Source organism: Lepus europaeus, chromosome 6 (genome assembly GCF_033115175.1).
Source record: "Lepus europaeus isolate LE1 chromosome 6, mLepTim1.pri, whole genome shotgun sequence".
Lineage (NCBI taxonomy): Eukaryota > Metazoa > Chordata > Mammalia > Lagomorpha > Leporidae > Lepus > Lepus europaeus.
This window is the reverse complement of record NC_084832.1, coordinates 107,590,891-107,613,048: the sequence shown is the minus strand read 5'-3', so window position 1 is coordinate 107,613,048 and position 22,158 is coordinate 107,590,891. Positions and strand designations below refer to the sequence as shown.

General features: G+C 38.7%; 2 protein-coding genes across 2 annotated transcripts in view; one reads left to right on the top strand and one right to left on the bottom strand.

Annotated features, from left to right (window-relative positions):
• The window catches only part of PDE6H (phosphodiesterase 6H), a 182,806-nt gene that overhangs the window by 99,806 nt on the left and 60,842 nt on the right, over positions 1 to 22,158 (bottom strand). The gene's annotated exons all lie outside the window — the stretch shown is intronic.
• MGP (matrix Gla protein) lies at positions 7,925 to 11,477 on the top strand. Its single transcript, XM_062194870.1, has 4 exons — positions 7,925 to 8,073; positions 9,478 to 9,510; positions 10,653 to 10,728; positions 11,118 to 11,477. The coding sequence occupies exons 1-4, from the start codon at positions 8,013 to 8,015 to the stop codon at positions 11,257 to 11,259; spliced, it is 312 nt and encodes a 103-aa protein (XP_062050854.1). The 5' UTR covers positions 7,925 to 8,012; the 3' UTR covers positions 11,260 to 11,477.

Here is a 22,158-nt window from a genome sequence, read left to right as displayed (position 1 = left end):
TTCTGCATCTATCTCACACATGTCACTCTCCTCATATCCTATCTCCTCACCAATACTACCTTTAAGACACCTGATTCTGCTGCTCAGTGATACGTCCTTTGGTTCCCATTAATTATTTGACTCCATTTCTTGGTGTTGCAAATTTTCTGAATATATGAAGGAGTGTCTTTATGAAAGGCAACCAAGAGGATGTGGCAGTGTATGGGGAGACAGTGGAATACGTGAGTGTAAAAGGCTGCCTTCCACTCCAGCTAAGAATTCATGGGAGAAATCCCCTAGACTTCATCTTCATCACACCTCATCCAGAAAAAGCAACCAGAGGCTGATGAGTAAATAGCCAGTCTCTCCCAACTTCCTCTCTTGCCAAGACAGGAGACATAGAACCTGCTCTCTGTTTTGCTTTGAGTTGAAGAAGTATTTTATAAATTGAGCCCAGATTTCCATTTCTGTGTGGGGTCTAAGTAGCTGTAGAAATTGACTTTATAGGTGCTAGGAGACAGCTTTCTTAATACACCAAACCAGAGTAAGTATCAGATGACAGCAAGCACGGGTGCTCGCAGACTGAAATGAGACTTGTTGATTCCTGAAGTAATCTGAAAGGTTTTGGAAAGTGATATATTTGAGCTGGAGTGTATTTGGACAATTTTGTGTGCAGATTACTGGAAAGAGAAATGGGAGACCTAGGTTTCAATACCAAATGCATGCCTTTTTCTATTTTTATGACATTTAACTTTCTGGGCTTAAGTGGCAATGTGTAAGCCTTGTCTTATTTTAAGGGGCACTGAAGAAATTACCATCTTAAATATTCATATTTTAATTGTATCTGTAACTCTGAAACTGAAGACTCAAGGAACCCTGTAGATACACAGTCATGAAATTATTTAAACAAATGTCAGAACCCTGGGAATACTGCATGGTTGCATACATATTATTTTTTTAATTTTTTATTTATTTCTTTTATTTGAAAGGCAAAGTTACAGAGAGGCAGAGGCCGAGAGTGAGAGAGAAAAAGAGGTCTTCCATCCGCCAGTTCACTCCACAAACAGCCGCAACACCCAGAGTTGGGCCAATCCAAAGGCAGGAGCCCGGAGCTGCTTCTGCATCTCCCATGCAGGCACAAGGGCCCAAGGACTTGGGCCATCTTCCGCTGCTTTCCCAGGCCATAGCAGAGAGCTGGATCAGAAGTGGAGCCACTGCGACTTGAACCGGCACTCATATGGGATGCCAGCATTACTAGCGGCAACTTTACCTGCTAAATCACAGTACCGGCTCCACGTATTAATTACGAAAACCATATTCTTTGACATCAGATAGCCTTGTATTTAGATCCTGCCTTTGCCATTTAGTTGCCAAGTGACCTTGGATAAATTATTCAACCTATTTGAACCTCAAATTTTTTATGTATAAGATGTGAGCAATTATACCAGTTTATAAAATTATAAGAAATACAAGAAAAGTGATTACAGCATGTAAAAAGAACTTTACACATCAAGGCATTTCTTGGATAGTTGTATAATTTTCTTCTACACAAACTGAAGTTTTTAAGGTAGAAAAAAGTGGAAGAAATATTATATATAAGAAGAAAAGAAAAATCACAGCTGTTCTCAAACAATAGCTCCATATACTTAACATTCAGGATTCTCCACATTTCCCAAAAAGTTTCTGGTCATGATTCCCCAGATACTCCTCCCATGCCTGCATTTAACAGACATTTGTTTTCATGAAGTTCAGCTATGACAAATTAAGAAAAGTAATGAGTTCTGTGCCTGGGAAGCTATGGCAGTTAAAAAATGGAGGGTCTCCGGCCGGCGCCGCGGCTCAATAGGCTAATCCTCCGCCTTGCGGCGCCGGCACACCAGGTTCTAGTCCCAGCCGGGGCACCGATCCTGTCCCAGTTGCCCCTCTTCCAGGCCAGCTCTCTGCTGTGGCCAGGGAGTGCAGTGGAGGATGGCCCAAGTGCTTGGGCCCTGCACCCCATGGGAGATCAGGAGAAGCACCTGGCTCCTGCCATCGGATCAGCGCGGTGCGCCGGCCGCAGCGTGCCAACCGTGGCGGCCATTGGAGGGTGAACCGATGGCAAAAAGGAAGACCTTTCTCTCTATCTCTCTCTCTCACTGTCCACTCTGCCTGTCAAGAAAAAAAAAAAAGAAAAAAAAAAAAAAAAAAAAAAAAAGGAGGGTCTGGCACTGACACGCAGTAGGCTAAGCCTCTGCTTGGGTGCCGACTTATGTCCAGGTTGCTGCTTTTCCAATCCAAGTGTCTGTAATGGCCTGGGAAAGCAGTGGTTAATGGCCCAAGTGCTTGGGCCCCTGCGCCTACATGGGAGACCTAAAAGAAAGAGGCTCCTGGCTCCTGGCTTTGGATCAGCCCAGTTCCAGATGTTGTAGCTATTTGGGGAGTGAACCAGCAGATGGAAGACCTTTCTGTCTCTCCCTCTCTCTGTAACACTACTTTTCAAATAAATAAATAAAATCTTTTAAAAAACTAAAAGAAAATGGAGATGCAGAATCCATTTAAGAAGCTTCTCTTAAAAGAGCACAACTGTCCCATGAAAGTTGGCTAGCTTTCTGTATCTTTCTTATTTCATTGTCCTTTGATGTCCTAAAAAGTGATTTCTCTTTTTATCTTCAGTGCTGCTGCTTCCTAATTCTTCTCTTGTTTGTCTTTTTCCTTTACTGGAAAGGGTAAGGGTTTTAGAGCTGCCAGTAAAAAAAAAATATGAACTCAGAAAACCAACATTCTGTAAATAAAGCTGAATCTCATGGAACAGCAAAAAAGAAAAAAAAACTTACTGGAGCCAGGAAAATTCCTCAGAGACAAAATGCCTAGCCATCTTAAAAAGAGTTAGAGAAAGGATAAGCAAGGACAGAGAGAGGAGGAGGCAGAATTAGAAGGAAAATATAATAATTTTATTTTATCCTATGCCATTATTTTAATCACAGAAATACTATACGAAGGCAATAACTGTTTTGATGCATGGATTTTTGAAGAGTTCATGAAAAACAGAATTAAAAGAGAGTTTGTTATGGTGTGAAAAATTTGAAATCCATGTATCTGAAGATCTTCAAAAAGTTCATGGAAAATGTATATTATGATAAAATTATATGTGGATTTCAAAACTAATTTTTTAACCCATTTAAACTTATCTTTTAATTCCATCTTCCATGAACATTTTGAAGCATCCTCATATATCCTCCACAAATGTACTTTTCTGAGAAGTATCCCCTCACAGTAATTTCTGGCAGCTCTGCCAATCTTTCCCCTCCATTCTCTCTCTGAATTGAAGGATTTGAGTTTGTCATCAGTGCTCTTCTTAATGCTCTGCAAACAAAGATGTTCCTGAGTTCACCCAAAAAATCAGCCTGATGAGAATACATGTACTTAGGCTTCTCTAAGGCCAGTAGGTATCTAAAGAAAATTTTAAATAAGAGGAGCCACTAATTAAGTCTGTGTACTCTCTTGATACAAGAGAGTAGGACCCATATCTTCATTTTTCCCCACTGTATTTCCAGCCTAGAATTGGCACGTAGTAGATGCTTCATATATTTGTGGGATAGATGAATGAAGGGTTGATGGATGGATGAAAGGGAGGAAGGAAGGAAGGCCTCTAAATTCTCACTCATATTAATTACTGTTATGAATAATATATGAAGGTATTTCACAAAGTTCATGGAAGAATGGAATGAAAACATAAGTTTATTTTGGTGTAAAGAATTCAGAAATCCATACACTTTTTTTCATAAGATGCATTCCTTAGAAACTTTTTGAAGACCTCTTGTATGCACAGATTTCAAAAATTTTGCACCAAAATGAACTTAGCTTTTAATTACATTTTCTATGAATGTTATGAAAGACTCTTATATAGAAGGAGGTACCCTTCTCCGAAGGGAGGAGAGAACTTCCACTTTGACTATGACCCTATCGGAATAAGATCAAAGTCAGCGAACTCTAAAGGCTTCCATAGCCCTGGCAACTCATGACTAGAGCCTAGGGAGATTACTGACGCCATGAACAGGAGTGTCAAATTGTTAAATCAGCAACAGGAGTCACTGTGTACTTACACCCCATGTGGGATCTGTCCCTAATGTGTCGTCTAAAGCCAAGTGATGCTATAACTAGTACTGAAACAGTATTTTTATACTTTGCGTTTCTGTGTGGGCACAAACTGATGAGGTCTTTACTAATTATATACTGAAGTGATCTTCTGTATATAAAGAGAATTGGAAATGAAAAAAAAAAAACAACCTGGTGTTAAAATGGAAATGGCATAGAAAATTAATTAATTTGAAAAAAAAAATTATGTAGGATCTCTGTCTTTAATGGGCTGTACATTGCTATTTAATGCTATAATTAGTAATCCAATGGTAGTTTTTTCACTTTATGTTGCTATATGGGCAAAATGTTGAAATCTTTACCTAATATATACTAAACTGATCTTCTGTATACAAAGAGAATTGAAAATGAATCTTTACATGAATGGAAGGGGAAAGGGAGCGGGAAAGGGGAGGGTTGCGGGCGGGAGGGAAGTTATGGGAGGGGGGAAGCCATTGTAACCCATAAGCTATACTTTGGAAATTTATATTCATTAAATAAAAGTTTAATAAAAAAAAATAAAAAATAAAAAAATAAAAAAATAAAAAAAAGAAAGACTCTTATATAGATGTGATTTATAGAAGAACCCAGGAATAGAGAGCAGTGGAAAGGGAAGATGGAGACTGGGCAAAGGTAGCTCCCAAAACAAAGTGGTAGCTTAACAAAAACCAAGATTGCAGAAAGCAATCCTTAAAAAGCTTATGAAATCCAATGAAGCAGTAATAAAAACTATACTTACAATAAAAGGTAAAATTGATAAATTTTTAAAAAGTCTAAGATTTCAAGTTTGCAAGTGTGTAAAAATAAACAATTACTATGTCAGAAGACTGGAAGGGCACAGTTGCCAATATGACCTTGGGACAAGAGGAGATACCAGGAACCTGGTAGATAAAGAGACAAACATCATTTGTTTTCCCTGATTGGCGACAACTAACTGAGCACCAAAGGGGAAACCTGCTGAAATGAAATCGACACTATAAGAAACAATGACCTGATCAGCTTAGGTCCTGACTCTAGATATACAATGTAATACTTTATCCTTATACTTTGCGTTTCTGTGTGGGCACAAACTGACGAGCTCTTTACTAATGATATACTGAAGTGATCTTCTGTATATAAAGAGAATTGGAAATGAAAAAAAAAATAACAACCTGGTGTTGAAGGGGAAATGGCATAGAAAGTTAATTAATTCGAAAAAAAAAATCATGTGGGTTCTCTGTCTTTAATGTGCTGTACATTGCTATTTGATGCTATAATTAGTAATCCAATGGTAGTTTTTTCACTTTGTATTGCTATATGGGCAAAATGTTGAAAACCTTACCTAATATATGCTAAGCTGATCTTCTGTATACAAAGAGAATTGAAAATGAATCCTTACATGAACGGAAGGGGAGAGGGAGCGGGAGAGGGGAGGGTTGCGGGCGGGAGGGTAGTTACGGGAGGGGGGAGGCCATTGTGACCCATAAGCTGTACTTTGGAAATTTATATTCATTAAATAAAAGTTTAATAAAAAAAAAAAGAAAGAAAAATGCATGTTACAAAAAACTATGAAAAAAAAAAAGACTAATTTAATTTGCCTGAGGTGAAGGATAGACCAATTACTCTGATCTGATCATGATGCATTGCATACATACGTTGATTTTACACCGTACCCATGAATATGTACAATTACTATGCATGAATTAAAAATTGAAGAAAATTTAAAGGCATATTTGTAGCTGGAAAAGGTAAGGAGGTTCTCTTTAAGTCTAGACATGGATGAGGATATGAGTAGCCTATTCATTTTAAGTGAAACACTGAAACTACATTGTCTGCTATAATGCTACTTGGGGTTTTGTGATGAAACTGAATACATATATAACACTTCTCTACGCCTTGCTTGTTACCCCAAAACTATGCAATGTAGTAAGCCAGCTCTTGTACCTCTTAATTGAGTTTTATTTTATTTTTAATCACATGTTAAATTTTCCAGAGATAGGTAATTTTTAAAAACTGTTTACTTTTTTGAGAGGTAGAAAGAACTCCACACACTGGTTCACTTCCTGAAGTTGGGCACTAGGAACTCAATGCAAGTCTCCCACATGGTGGCAGCAGCTCAATTACTTGAACCATCACCTCTGTCTCCCAGCATCTACACTAACAATTAGCTAGAGTCAGGAGTTAAAAGCAGATATAGAACCCAGGCACTCTAATATGGGACACAGGCATCCTAACTGCTAGGTCAAAAGCATTTTAAATTATATATCAATAATGTAATGATCTGGGGGATTCAGCTAGGAAAGGAACACCAAAGCCAACACTGACAGCAAATTTGTGACGTGAAGAGGGAAATTATTGGTAGAAATTATTATTTGAATTTATCAGGGAAGAACACACACTGTTCCCTTTTTGAGTTTTTTTTAAGATTTTTATCACCGAGAATCTATTAACATGAAAAATTTTGAAGTATAGCCTTAAATTTAATTGGCTCTTCAGAGTTCATTAATCTCTCAGATTATAAGGGAGCTATTTCCTTTTGCAAGGAATCCTTTAGCATTTATAAAAGCTCTCCACCAGTGGGAGGTGTAAACAAAACTTCATCCCTATAAAAGACAGAAAGAAGGAAGCACAAGGCTCTACCTAGTTGTTCATCCCTGCTCCTTGAAATAATCAGTACAGAAATGCACTCCCCTCACCACCAGCCCAGCCCTTTTGCTGCTGCATCCAGGTACAAAGTTCTGAAGGTGCAGCTCTTCTCCAATTTGATGCTCTAAGCTCAAGTCTGTCTGCCATGAAAACTCTGGTGCCCAAAGGATAGAGACCTATCCAGTAGAAACAAAATTTTCATTGCTCCTAAGAAGGGAGGACTGGGAGAGACAGAGAGAGCACTTTGCTACATGATAACCAGGCGCAGCAAACTGAGATCTTGTAAGACAACAAAAAGTCCCTGGGCTTCAAGGTGTAGTAGAAGTGCAAGTTTGCAAATGCCTGTGTTGGAGGTTGCAAAACAGCTCAGGAGCAAATGAACAGAACAGAGCTGTTTCTTACCTCCTCGGGGTACGCCTTGCTTGTCTGTTGATTCCCCACAGAACTGAACACAGTACTTTGCATCACATTTGCTGCTAACTAAAAACCTATTGACAATGCCTTTGGAAAATGAGAAATGAGTACCCTCTTTCTTACCCATGCTGCCCTTTTGATCAATGATAACAGCCTAAGCACGTATTACTGCACAGATTTGGACTAACATCACAAAACTGAATGGGAGGTTATAATGGAAGCAGTGATAGAAATAATTCATGGGGTCCCCAGAATACCTCCACTTTGCTGAGCCCATGGGAAAATGCAAAAGGGGGCATTTTCACCAAGCAAATGCCTGCTTGGTTTAGGATTGAGAAGTCAGCCCTTCTGCAAAGATGTCTAAATTACAGCCAGCACAGGAAGTGAATGTTTCTCCTCTAGAACCTTCCATCCATCATCAGAGGAGCAAGCAGAACACTATGGCTTTGTCTGTGGACCAAACCCAAAAGACTCATGGTCAGGGCCACGAGGGTAGATCAGAGAAAGAATTAGATTGGCAAACACAGGTTTGTGGCAACTCCCTCTCTGTGGACTGGGCCCAGGTCTGGCTCGGAACACAGGGCAGCCACAACTTAGGGCAGCATCCTGTTGTAGCACAGGCAGGTCAAAGAGTCAGGGAGAACTGCCCAGCCAGAGTCGATCCTATCTGGAAGGAATGAATATTTGGGAGAATTCCCAGTGCTCATTGCGTGCCAACCCACCCCAACCTTCTCCAGCCCCCTCCTACTGGCTCCTCCCCTTCCAGCTGCTCTGGCTCTTATAAAAACCCCACAGCTTTTCACTAACAGCCTGTAGGAGCCTCTCTCCCTATTGCTGCTGCAGGAGACACTGCCACCCACCCAGAAGACAAGCAAGAGATCATGAGGAGCCTGCTTCTTCTCACTGTTCTGGCTGCCTTGGTGGTAGCAATTCTGTGTTATGGTGAGAGATCTTTCTCCCTGCCCTTCCTCTTAGTTTCTGTGTTTGCCTCTGACTTCCTTTTACTTGCATTTCCCCTCCTCTCTCCACCTCATCTTACCCCTTTCCCTCTTAAAATCTTAGAGTACCACGGATTTCACTTATCCCAGGGTCCATGAACACTGATCTGTCCAAGTCTTTTTTATATTCTAAGTATTCAGAATCTTGGCTACAACTCAACAGGCAAGTCTTTCAGTGGTAAGTCTCTATATGCCTAGAAACTTAGATATTGCAGGAAGAAGACCTCAAATTCCCAGCCTCTGCATTCCAATTTATAAGAATGTTTACTTAGACTTTGGTAAACGCATTAAGAATGCTGGCTAAATCACTTACATTTAAGAAAACTAGTTTTCATGTGAAGTATTAATATTCACCCTTTCTAGGGACAGGATGACATCATGAACTTATTACATCTGTTACGTGAATTCATTTTAAAATGAAATTTTACATTTAAATAACTTTAGGAAAATTATTTCATAACTTCTGTTGTCAAAAAGAAATTTTACCTGACTTCTATCTGTTAATCAATAGATCTGTGTTTCTTCAAAGCTTATAAAGGGAAATTTAAAACAAAATTTTTTACATAATTCAACATTGCACTTCAATTACCTGAATATGTTAGCTGTATTTGAGCCTAAATTATGTTAACAATCTGAGTATTCTATTCTGCTTCCCACGCTTCAAATTATTCACAAGTTTTCTGTGTTAGAGAATCTTAACTTTTCAAGCAAATTCATTTGCTAACAAATAGAAGCCTCTTATTCCCAAATTTACCTGCAGTGCTCAGGAGAGTGATGCAAAGAAGAAAACTTGTGCCTTGCTGTCCTTCCAGCTCCTTCTCTGAACTGGTATAGTGCCCAGCATGAGCTGTCAGCTGGAGCCAGTGGTTTCTGTGGCTTTCAAGATGACACCAGTTTTTAAGAGGCTTTTGGGCCCCTCTTGGAAACCAGTCCTGGTGAACTGCTTCAGGGCAGTTGCTCTCCTGCCTGGTGGAGCTTGGTCTGTCTATCACCTCCTATGGCTTCCTCCACTGTGCTCTCAAACAGGCCTGCATACATCCAAAAACAGGCTGTCTGGGGACTTCTGTGAAGCACTGAAAATGTCACTTCTCTCATCTGAAACCCTCATAGCCCTTGGGAAATCTAGCTAAGGCTAGCAGTTACCTTCCCCATCAGATAAAATGTAGAGACATCCACAGTAAGGCGAGAGCTATAATAAAGGCTCATAAATCCCACATTCCTAAAAATTTTAATAGCCACATTGCTAAATATATTCATCCTATCTATTTAACACTTTCCTTTATCTCTACCCCTACATTTAGACTATTGCATTGTATGATAAATGACAATATATTTTTTTTAATTACAGAATCTCACGAAAGCATGGAATCCTATGAAATTAGTAAGTGAATATCTGAATTTCTTATTTAAATCTCTTGCATTAAAGAATTCCTATTTCTTTTTTAAAAAAAGATTTATTTATGTATTTGAAAGACAGAGTTACAGAGAGGCAGAGGCAGAGAGAGAGAGATCTTCCATCTGCTAGTTCACTCCCCAGATGGCTGCCAACGGCCGGAGCTGCGCCGATCCGAAGCCAGGAGCTTCCTCCGGGTCTCTGATGCAGGTGTAGAGACCCAAGGACTTGTGCCATCCTCTACTGCTTTCCCAGGCCATAGCAGAGAGCTAGATCAGAAGTGGAACAGCTGGGACTCGAACTGGCACCTGTATGGGATGCCAGCACTGCAGGAAGTAGCTTTGTCCACTACGCCACAGCGCCAGCCCCTCTCTTTCTAAAGAATCAAAATGGTAGAATTATACAACAGAGAGAAAATGAGGGCCTCTTTGGGAAAACCAAACAAAATTTTAAATCCAGTGACTATAAAGATCGCCAAGTGAACAACTTTTAAAGTTTGGAGTAGTGTGATTTGACATTTAAGCTGCATTCAACAGACTTAGAAGCCATAAAATCTCACTTGGAAATTTTACTTTGGCCCCATATCAACCACATAGATGGAATACGAGCAGTAATGACAAATGGCAAAGCACAGGATCTAAGGCCAAGTCAGCTGGGAGACCACAGGCACTGGCATTAAGTTGAATATCTGGATTTATGAAGCTGGAGTATAGCAGGAAATAGCATATCCCTCCGAGTTTTTATTTATTCGTTATTTTTACAAGGTTTAAACTGTTCATTTACTGGCAACCTATAGTTACACTTTTTAAGACCTTAGGACAGAGAGTGTTTCTCCTCAAATATACACAAGCAGAAATTCCAAAAAGGAAAAGCAAAATAATTGCCCAAAGGCAAAGAAACAAACCAAAACTGCAGCAGCCCATGTGACAAGGTTGTGAGACACTCACTATTGGTTACTTTTGATCAGGATTTTTGTGAAATACGTTCCTCTTTAATGTTTGCCATCTCTGGTTACATGAAAAGCATAGATTAATGAGCTTCCAAATACATATGTGTCAGAGAATATTCATGAAAATCTTTTCAGGACTTGTTTCACTAAAACTGTATTTTTTTTTATTTTCTGTTTGAAGATCCCTTCATTAACAGAAGAAATGCGAACACCTTTATGTCGCCACAGCAGAGATGGATGGCGAAAGCCCAAGAGAGGTGGGTAACAGAACTTGGTGACAGAGGCTCATTTTCCCAGTGTGGCATCACAGATGTGAATGCAAAGAGGGACAGGTTGCCATCATATTTATGATGTTTATTTGCACCTTAAAATCAAAGAACTTACAAACAATATATAAGACACTACTGAATATTTAGAAGACCATTCAGTGAAAGCCTCAAAAAGCAGAGAGATGAAGAATGGAAAGGCAGAAAGAAAACTTCTATTTTCATTTTTCTTAAATATTCCGTTCTGGTTCCCCCAACCCCCTTTCTTCAAATGTCTTTTAACACAGGTGGGGAAGAGGACCTCTTTTCAATATTTTCTTTTTCTTATTTCTTCACTTTTTTAATGCTTCTTAACTTTGGTGTCTTTTTCCACTTTCTAGGGTCAGAGAACAGAGAAAGCCTGCCTATGAGCTGAATCGGGAAGCCTGTGATGACTTCAAACTTTGTGAACGCTATGCCATGGTTTATGGATATAATGCTGCTTACAATCGCTACTTCAGGCAACGCCGCAGAGCCGAATAAGATTGGAAAAATCTTTTTTGCTGGATCCTGGTGCCGGATTTTGTATCCCCTTGCATAGCATTACTGAAATATATAGACACGTGCACAGTGCTTGTTTCCTACATATTTTTCTGTTGGGCTGCACCCTTCCTTCCTGCCCTCAGACTGATAAGTACTGAAAATACAGAGTGTCAAGTTGTATGATTATTACATAATAAACTTCTGATTTGATACTTTCATTTTGGGAATCTAATTTCTTCCTAGAAAATGCTGAGGTATTTAAACCATGGCCCATCTAACACAGAATAGGAGATTCTGTTAATCTTATGTCTAGTGTTAATTAAAAGCATATCTAGAATGCTAGAAACTTAGAAAGCACTCACCCAACTACAATTTGTCTAGACATTTGCTACCTTTGACTCAGTGAATGATTGCCTAAACTATAGGCTCTCCAGGGTTTTCCTATTCTGAGTTATGGTCATTATGAGACTCACCACATTCATTTCTCATTCTCTTATGCATTAAGGTCAAAAAGAACTTCTGGATCAAAGTAAACCAGACAAAGGCAAAAAAAAAAAAAAAGGTGGGGGGGGGGACAGAAGGGACAACTGAAAACAAATGGCAAGATGATACTTAAATCTAACTCTATGGGTACTCAAAAAGTTCATGAGAAAACAGAATTAAAATATTAGTTTATATTGATGCAAAAACAAGCTGAAATCCATGTGTGGTTTTTTTCAATTTCCCATGAACTTTCTGAAGACCTCTCATATCAATAATCACATTATATACAAATAGTCTAAACAATCCAATTATTTTTACTTCCATGTGTTATACATTTCACAGTATATTTTTATTTTTGTGCTTTACACAGTAATTTTCAAGTTTAGATAATAAGAAAGAATATCTCATACATTTATCCCAGGTAGATTCTATTTCCTATACTCTTCATTTTTGGGGGTACATCAATATTTCTATCTGGTTCATATCCCTTCTGCCTAAAGGGTTTCCTTTAACAATTCTGGCAGCATGCATCTGCTGGTTTGTTTTTTTTGTTTTGTTTTGTTTTTGTATGCTTGCCTTATTTTCACTATATATCAAATACTAAGTTGCTATATTCTTACAATTATTTGAAGACAGGGATGTGGAACATCTGGCTCCCAGGCCAGATAAGGCCCATGAAATCATTTGGTCTCACCTTTCCAAGGGAATTGCAGGTGGGACTTGAAATTCAATAAAATCTATAGCAGGCTAATTTTTAAGTTGATGATTTTGTATAGCCCGTGAATAACGTTATAAATATCTAAATGGCCCTTGACAAAAGAAGGTTCCCCGTGCCAATTTCAGTAAGACATTCCACTGTCTCCTAGTTTACATTTTTTGGATATAAAATCTGTTGTCATCCTTCTTTTTGTTCTCTGTATATATCATGCCTTTTATCTCTGGCTGCACCTAAGATATTTCCCTTTATGATTGTTTCTGACCAAATTATGATTTACCTTGATGTGATTTTCCTTCTTTTTCTTGTTCTTGAGCTTTAATTAGTTTCTTAGATTGCATTAAACTTAGACATTTTTCAGCTATTATTTCTTCAAACATTTTCCCTTCCATGCTCCTTCTATCCTTTGGAGGCTCTAATGACATACATATTTGATCCCTTGAAATAATACTACAACTTCTGGATGTTATTCTCATTTTATAAAGTGTTTTTACTCTGTGTGCTCCACTTTTGATACTTTCTATTAATGTATCATCACATTAATCTATTGTTAAAAGATTTTTAGTTTATTTGTTAATCTACTGTTAATCTCAGCATATTTTTCATCTTGGACATTGTGGTTTCCATCATTAGAAAATTTATTTTAAAAGTTTTTATATCCTTCATTTCTTTACTTATCTTTAATAAGATCTTTTTACAGTTACAACCATTTTAATTCTAATGTATGTATTAGGAATTTGCTTTGATTGGCTGATTGTTTCTATTCATATGGATAATAATTTCATATTTCTCTGAATTCCTACTCATCTTTTATTTTATGCCATACATTGTATGTTTTATCCACATGCTGAATATTCTTGAATTATTTTTGCACTACTCTCTGAGATTCAGTTAAATCACTTAGAAAAAGCTTACCTCTTCCAAGTCTTACTTTTAAAATGTGACCAGAGCAATATTTAACCTAAAGCATTCTGGGTATTATACCAAATGCCAACCAATCCTAAGTTAGTGACAGCCATTCTTCCCTTTATTCCTCTTGAGTGATTATTTTCCCCACATGTGTTTGCCAAGCAACTCTCTGTGAGGGAGTTCTCCATGAATATTCAGAAAGCTCTCTCCTCTACAGTGTCTTGCCATGTGCACGATAGCATCTTATTCTCCCAGGCCTCTTAACTCCATCTCAATTCAACATGTCCACTGATCTTCACCTTAGTTTTCTCTCCCTGAGCCATGCCATGGAATCTCTCTTAATGCAATAAATGGAGGTAATTATAAGTCTCACTTTGGTTTTATTGCTATCTAACAATATCTACCATCTTTCATTGTTCAATATCCACTGTCTTGAAAGTCATTTTCTCATTATGTATTGTCTGTTTCTCCAGTTCTAAAAGAACAGTAAGTCCTATTCCTGAGACTGTCTCTTGGCTAAAAGCCTACTAAGTCAAACAAGATTATTTTGAATGGTTACCCCACCCTCAGAATTCTCCCATAAAACTGGCTGAGCAATTTGTTGCATTGCATCACTCTGCCTAGCCCTATTTCCATTACTAATCTCATATGTCTGTCCCCAAATAAACCATCTGCACACAAATCTCTGAATTTTCAAGTCTACTACCCAAGAAGCCAAATCTATGACAGTCATTCAGATGGTAACTAGCAGGATCAATGTCTTCTAGCTCCAGAGTTCTTGTTTAATCTATTACATAACATTAGATTCATAGTTTTGAATGGACAAAGTTCAGCAGCAATATAATTAAAGATTCTCATTTTATAGTTGAAGAATTTGAGAACTGAAAGTCTTAAATGACAATCCTAAGAACAAGTAATTCTATTCCCTGAAAAAAAATTTTTGTGCTGATGTCATAACAATTTATTTAAGCCAATTTTTTTACTTTATTTAAGGTATATAAATTTCATGTATTTCACATAGATTCAGGAACATAGTGATACTTTCCACCCAACATTTCCTCCTGCCCATGCTCCCACTCTTTCTCCTCCTCCCTCCCCTATTCCAACTCTTAATTTTTGCGAAGATCTATTTTCAGTTTACTTTATACTCAAAAGATTAATCCTGAGGCTCTTGTCATGAGCAGCCAAGGCTATGGAAGCCTCTTGAGCTCACCAACTCCGATCTTATTTAGACAAGGCCATAGTCAAAGTGGAAGTTCTCTTCTCCCTTCAGAGAAAATTACCTCCTTCTTTGATAGCCCGTTCTTTCCACTGGGATCTCACTCACAGAAATGTTTCTTTTTCTTTTCTTTTTTTTTTTTACAGGCAGAGTGGACAGAGAGAGAGAGACAGACAGAGAAAAGTCTTCCTTTGCCGTTGGTTCGCCCTCTAATGGCATGCTGCGGCCAGTGCACCACGTCTATCCGAAGGCAGGAGCCAGGTGTTTATCCTAGTCTCCCATGTGGTGTAGGGCCCAAGCACTTGGGCCATCCTCCTCTGCACTCCCTGGCCACAGCAGAGAGCTGGCCTGGAAGAGGGGCAACCGGGACAGAATCCGGTGCCCTGACCGGGACTAGAACCTGGTGTGCCGGCGCCGCTAGGCGGAGGATTAGCCTATTGAGCCGCGGCGCCGGCCATCACAGAGATGTTTCATTTTAGGTGTGTTTTTTTTTTTTTTTTTGCCAGAGTTTCTTGGCTTTCCATGCCTTAAACGCTCTCATGGGCTCTTTAGCCAGATCTAAATGCCTTAAGGGCTGATTCTGAGGCCAGAGTGCTGTTTAGGGCATTTGCCATTCTATGAGTCTGCTGTGTATCCCACTTCCCATGTTGGATCATTCTCTCCTTTTTAATTCTATCAATTATTATTTGCAGACACTAGTCTTATTTATGTAATCCCTTTGACACCTAATCCTATCTTTTTGATCAATTATGAACTTAAACTTATCACTTTAACAAGTAAGATGGCATTGGTACATGCCACCTAGATGGGATTGCATTGGAATCTCCTAGCACATTTCCAGCTCTATCATTAGGGGTAAGTCTGAGTGAGCATGTGCTGACCTGTACATCTCCTCCCTTTCTTATTCCCACTCATATTTAACAGGGATCACTTTTTGGTTAATTTTAAATGCCTAAGAATAATTGTGTGTTAATTAAAGAGACAAGAGCCTCGGGTGATTACTGATGTCATAAATAAGAGTGCCAATTGTTAAATCAACAACAGGAATCACTGTGCACCTGCTCCCCATGTAGGATCTCTGTCCTTAATGTGTTGTACTAAGCGAATTAACAGTAAAACTACTACTCAAACAGTACTCTATACTTTGTTTGTGTGGGTGCAGTATGTTGAAATCTTTACTTAGTATATACTAAGTTGATCTTCTGTATATAAAGATAATTGAAAATGAATCTTGATGAAGAATGGGATGGGAGAAGGAGTGGGAGATGGGATGGTTACAGGTGGGAGGGAGGTTATGGGGGGAAAAGCCGCTATAATCCAAAAGTTGTACTTTGGAAATTTATATTTATTAAATAAAAGTTGAAAAAAAATTATAAAACAATAAATTTCTATAACAAACAAACTGAAACAGAGAAAATGAAGAGAAAAAGGGAAACTATAAATAAAGAGACATAAGAGACTAGTAAAAAAAAAAAAAGATTAATCCTATGCTAAGTAAAGAGTTCAATAAGTAGTATGAACAAAAAACAGTGTTCCTCAACAGTCAAGGCAAGGGCTGTAAATAATCACCAAATCTCAAAATGTCAATTTCACTCCTATATATTACCTTTTACGTACTCTATTAGTTATCACAGATCAGGGGAAACATGTTATTTGTCTTTTTGGAACTGGCTTATTTCACTAAGTACAATGGTTTCCAGTTGTATCCCTTTTATTGCAAAAGAGAGGATTTCAATTTTTTTTTTTACCGCTGAGTAGTATTCCATAGTGTATATATGCCATAATTTCTTTGTCCAGTCTTCAGTAGATGGGATATTTGGATTAATTCCATATCTTAGCTGTTGTGAACTGAGTTGCAATAAACATGGGGATACAGATCACTCTTTCATATGCTGATTTTATTTCATTTGGATAAATTCCCAGGAGTAGGATGGCTTGGTCATATGGTAGATCTATATTCAAATTTCTGAATTATCTCCACAATGGCTGTACCAGTTTACATTCCCACCAACAATATATTAGGATACCTTTGTCCCCACATTCTTGCCAGTATTTATTATTTGTTGATTTCTATATGACAGACATTCTAACTGGGGTGAGGTGAAACCTCATTGTGGTTTTGATTTGAATTTCCTTGATGGCTAGTGATCCTGAGCACTTTTTTATGTGTCTGTTGGCCATCTGAATTTCCTCATTTGAAAAATGTCTGTTCAAGTCCTTTGCCCATTTCTTAACATGATTGTTTTGTTGTTGTTGAGTTTCTTGAGCTCTTTATATTAATCCTTTGTCAGTTTTATAGCTTGCAAATATTTCCTCCCATTCTGTCAGTTGCCTCTTACCTTCCTGTTTCTTTTGCAGTACAGAAGCTTCACAGCTTGATGTAATCCCTTCTGTCAATTTTGGCTGTGATTGCCTGAACTTTCTGGGGTCTTTTCCAAAAAGTCTTTGCCTATGCCAATGTCTTATAGAGTTTCCCCAATGTTTTCTAGTAATTTGATGGTATCAGGTCGTAGATTTTGGCCCTTGATCCATATTGAGTGGATTTTTGTGTAAGGTATAAGAGAGTGGTCTTGTTTCATACTTCTCCATGTGGACATCCAGTTTTCCCAGCACCATCTGTTGAAGAGACTATCCTTTCTCCAGGGATTGATTTTTAGATCCTTTGCCAAAGATAAGTTGTTGTAGATGTGTGGATTGATTTCTGGAGTTTCTATTCTATTCCATTGGTTTTCATGTCTATTTTTTTTTTTTTTTGCCAGTACTAGGCTGTTTTGATTATTACTGCCCTTGGTATGTCTTGAAATCTGGTATTGTGATGCCTCTGGCTTTGTTTTTGTTGTATAAGATCACTGTATACAATCCTGTTGTATAAGCTTTAGCTTTCAGGGTCTCTTGTGCTTCCATATGAATTTTAATATCTTTTTTTCTAGATCTGAGAAGAATGTCCTTGGTATTTTGAATAGAATAGCACTGAATCTGTAAAATGGCTTTTGGTAGTATGGATATTTTGATGATAGTAATTCTTCCAATCCATGAACATGGAAGATGTTTTTCCTTTTTTTTTTTGGTGTTTTATTCTATTTCTTTCTTTAATGTTTTATAATTTTCATCATAGAGATATTTGACCTCCTTGGTTAAATGTATTCAAAGGTAATCTTTTTGTAGCTATTGTGAATGGGATTGATCTTAGAAGTTCTTTTTTTTTTTTTCTTTTTTATTTATTTTTTTGACAGGCAGAGTGGACAGTGAAAGAGAGAGAGAGAAAGAGAGAAAGGTCTTCCAATAACCGTTGGTTCACCCTCCAATGGCCGCTGTGGCTGGTGCACTGCGGCCGGCACACCACACTGATCTGAAGCCAGGAGCCAGGTGCTTCTCCTGGTCTCCCATGCGGGTGCAGGGCCTGAGGACTTGGGCCATCTTCCACTGCACTCCTGGGCCATAGCAGAGAGCTGGACTGGAAGAGGGGCAACCGGGACAGAATCCGGCGCCCTGACCGGGACTAGAACCCGGTGTGCTGGCACCGCAGGCGGAGGATTAGCTTAGTGAGAGCTGATCTTAGAAGTTCTTTCTCAGCCATGGCATTATCTGTAAATACAAAAGCTATTGATTTTTCTGAGTTAATTCTATACCCTGGCCACTTTACCAAACTTTTTTATGAATTCTAATAGTCTTAGTAGAGTCTTTTGGTTCCCCTACACATAAAGAATCATGCTGTGGCTGGTGCTGTGCTATAGCAGGTAAATAAATAAAATCTTAAAAAAAAAAGAATCATGTCATCGGCAAATAGGGATAGTTTGACTTCCTCCTTTCCAATTGGTATTCTTTTGATTTCTTTTTCTTGTCTAATAGCTCTGTTAAGCCAATTTTTAAATGAATATATATAAATAGCCCATATATGTCTTACCAATCTTTTTTCTTAAAGATTTATTTATTTATTTATTTATTTAAAAGTGAGTTACACAGAGAGAGGAGAGGCAGAGAGAGAGAGGTCTTCATCCACTGGTTCATTCCCCAGTTGGCCGCAACTGCCAGAGCTGTGCCAATCCGAAGTCAGGAGTTTCTTCTGGGTATCCCTCATGGGTGCAGGGGCCCAAAGAGTTGGGCCATCTTCTATAGTTTTCCAAGGCCATAGCAGAGAACTGAATTGGAAGTGGAGCAGCTGGGACTCGAACGGTGCCCATGTGGGATGCCAGCCCTGCAGGCGATGGCTTTACCCACTACACCACAGTGCCAGCCCCTTACCAATCTTTCATTGTACACAGCCACACTTTCTATTATGATAAAGCTATTAATGTAATTTGCACCTCAGTCAAATTTTATCTACCTATCTTCTCCACTCTGATTTCTAAGACACATAAAGAGATGGGCTGCAGGTCATATTTTCTTACACTTGCATAATCTTGGCAAGGCCACTGTAGTTCATCCTGAGAACCTAAAACTGTTTTAACACAAGCAGAGCACTCTGTTCTCATCTCATAAAGGCAATTTAGCATCTTAGAAGAGTGTTTGAGAATAAGGACACTGGAGTAAGGCCTCCTACTTCTTAATCCCAGCTCACCACGTAGAGTGGTGTCATTCTTGGACAAGTTAAGTAATCTCACTGTGTTCTGGCTTCCTTATATGTAATACTAGGTTATTCCAGTACTTCCTCAAGATCTTTGGCTCTATGAAATAAGTAAAGTGCACAAAACACTGCTAGTACATAGTAAGTACTTAGTAAATGTTCTCTATTACAGTACACTATTACTGTAGATATTAAGAAATGGCAAGACATTGCCTCTTCGGGGACTTCCACCTCTACCCCAAGCATCTTTCTTTGTCTATGGAGAACAGTCAGCAGGACTTATAGTTAAAGACTATCAATAGCATTGTTCAACTTATGCCCACCCCATTTTCTTTCTCTTTTCCACCAGACCATATCTACCTCTGCTGACCAAGCATGTAGTTTCAGAAAAGACTAGGCCAGTGAAGTTCATTTTAGTTTTTAAAAATTTATGGTTTTAGCTTTGGTGATCTGCTGAGTTTGAAATCCAGGCAACTATAGGACTCCATACTGGAACACAGCTAAAGTTATATTTTTATATATGTGACAATGTGACAGGAGTGGTGATATAGTGAAGTACCATTTTCACCCTTACCTATACACTTTCAATGGAGGTAATTTTTAGGTAATCTATTACTCTAAGTTCTTGAGTACCTTAACTATCTGTCATTAACAGCCTTGCTGTTAATTCCTCAATCTTAATTCTTCAGAACCAGATCTTTATCAGAAAGCATAATTCCAATGAGTAATTCTATCTGAATTCATTTTTACCTTTATCTACCTATACATAGTAGGGTTTCATTCTATGGTAGATGGTCATCTTCTGAAACCAAGACATTGCTACCTACCTGATAATTGCTAGAAACACTTTCTGCCATGCCTCTTCTACTAGTAAGAATCTCTCTCCATTTATGTCAGTTCAGAAGAAAATAGATTAATACACTCTGCTTTCCTTCAAGAATAAGGTACCTCTAGACAGAATGTTAAACACCCTAAACTACCAATCATTGTACAGTGTTATGTCCTTAACAGATAGAATACATGGATCTGAGAACTAAGGTAAGGAAGCAAGAGTAGTTCTGTTTACCATGACTTGTAACCTACAGGATGAATTTATTTTCCATTCCTACAATTACAATGTGTGAACCTAGAGATCTTGGTTCATATAAAGGGAACACTTTCACTAAGGGACATAGGAAGGGTCCTATTTAACCTCCAGAAACTTCCCAATAACATCAAATTCTTCATGCTAGGAGCCAATTAGCAAATAAAAGAATCATCTCCAAACAAAACTAACTGACCATGTTAATCAGGAGAAGGTAGGGTTTGTGTTACACGATCTAAACAGGAAGAGTGTGTTTGATACCCAGGTAATCTATTGAACCCAATCTTGCTATTTCTCTGTCCAATCATGATAGGAAATGAACAAGTATGTCAGCTATGGTCTGAGAAGGACATGGTGACCAGAAGCTCACAATTCTCAGGAATGAGGCTCTATCTCTCTCCTTAGTTAGATACTTAGACCACCAGATATGTGTGAGAGAAATGTAGAAAAGTGAATTTTTAAGGAGGAGACCACTAATGTTGGGAGTGGCCAGATGTAACAACAGGTGCTGTGTTTGTCTCACTGATATTCATAAGTGTTCTATGTGCCCCAAGGAGTAAACTAGACCTCAAAGATGAGAATATGCAAAAGGAAAAACTGCACAGCTAGGAAAAAGGAGATGCTTACTATGCTAAAACTGGGAAATGCATTTCCATAAAACAACCTCAGCATCCAGGCAAGTGTCACTAGAATCGTATTATAATTTTTTCCTAGAAAAGAGACCAATTAGAATCCTGGAGAAGCTGATGTGAAAATGGAACTTTCAATCCTCCTCAAGCACCCCGATACTGGGGACTATATTATGAGATTCATCTACTACTTAGTTTAGAAAAATGAATGAGGGCCAGCGCTGTGGCACAGTAGGTTAACCCTCCACCTGTGGTGCCAGCATCCCATATGGGTGCCGGTTCTTGTCCCAGCTGCTCCTCTTCTCATTCAGCTCTCTGCTATGGCCTGGGAAAGCAGTAGAAAATAGCCCAAGTCCTTGGGTCCCTACACCCATGTGGGAGACCAGGAGGAAGCTCCTGGCTCCTGGCTTTGGATCAGCATAGCTCCGGCCATTGCAGCCAATTAGGGAGTGAACCAGCGGACAGAAGACCTTTCTCTCTGTCTCTCCTTCTCACTGTCTGTAATTCTACCTCTCAAATAAATGATAAAATCTTTAACAAAAAAGAAAAGAAAAATGAATGTGGTGAGGCCAGCACTGTGGTGCACCTGGTAAAACTGCTGCCTGTGATGCTGGTAGGTATCCCATATGAGGGCCAGTTCAAGTCCTGGCTGCTCTGCTTCATATCCAGATCTTTGCTAATGAACATAGAAAAGCAGTGTAAGATGGCTCAAATGCCTGCGCTGCTACTATGCATGTGGGAGTCCCACACGGAACTACAGGCTCCTGGCTTCAGCCTGGCCCAGCCCTAGCTGCGGCAGCCATTGGGTAGTGAACCAGCAGATGGAAGATTCTCTCACTCATTTCTCTCTCTTTCTCTCTCTCTCTCTCTGTCTCTCTCTCCATGTCTCTGTAACTCCGCCTTCCAAATAAATCTTAAAATGAGCAGGTGATCTGTTTTTTTTTTTTTTTTCTGAATTTAAGCATTGAAAGCTAACCAATGAACAAGAAAACCAGACACATAAGTCATCTGGGGTTGTTAAAACATGAGGTTAAGCTTTGAAAAATACTGTTTAAGAAATGTGCTCTTTGCTCTCTTAGTTAAAACAGGAGATTTTATGGTGTTTGCTTAGAAACTCTCTCTCTCCTTCACTTAGAGTGAAGTAATACACAGAATTTGTCGCTACCTATCTCATCTGAGGATAATGACCACTCCTTTTGATCACAAATAATGAAGGAAAATAATCTGTATACATTCAGATAGATGACTTTAAACAGTCTGAGGTACATTTTTCCTCTTTACAATGAGTCTTGGAAA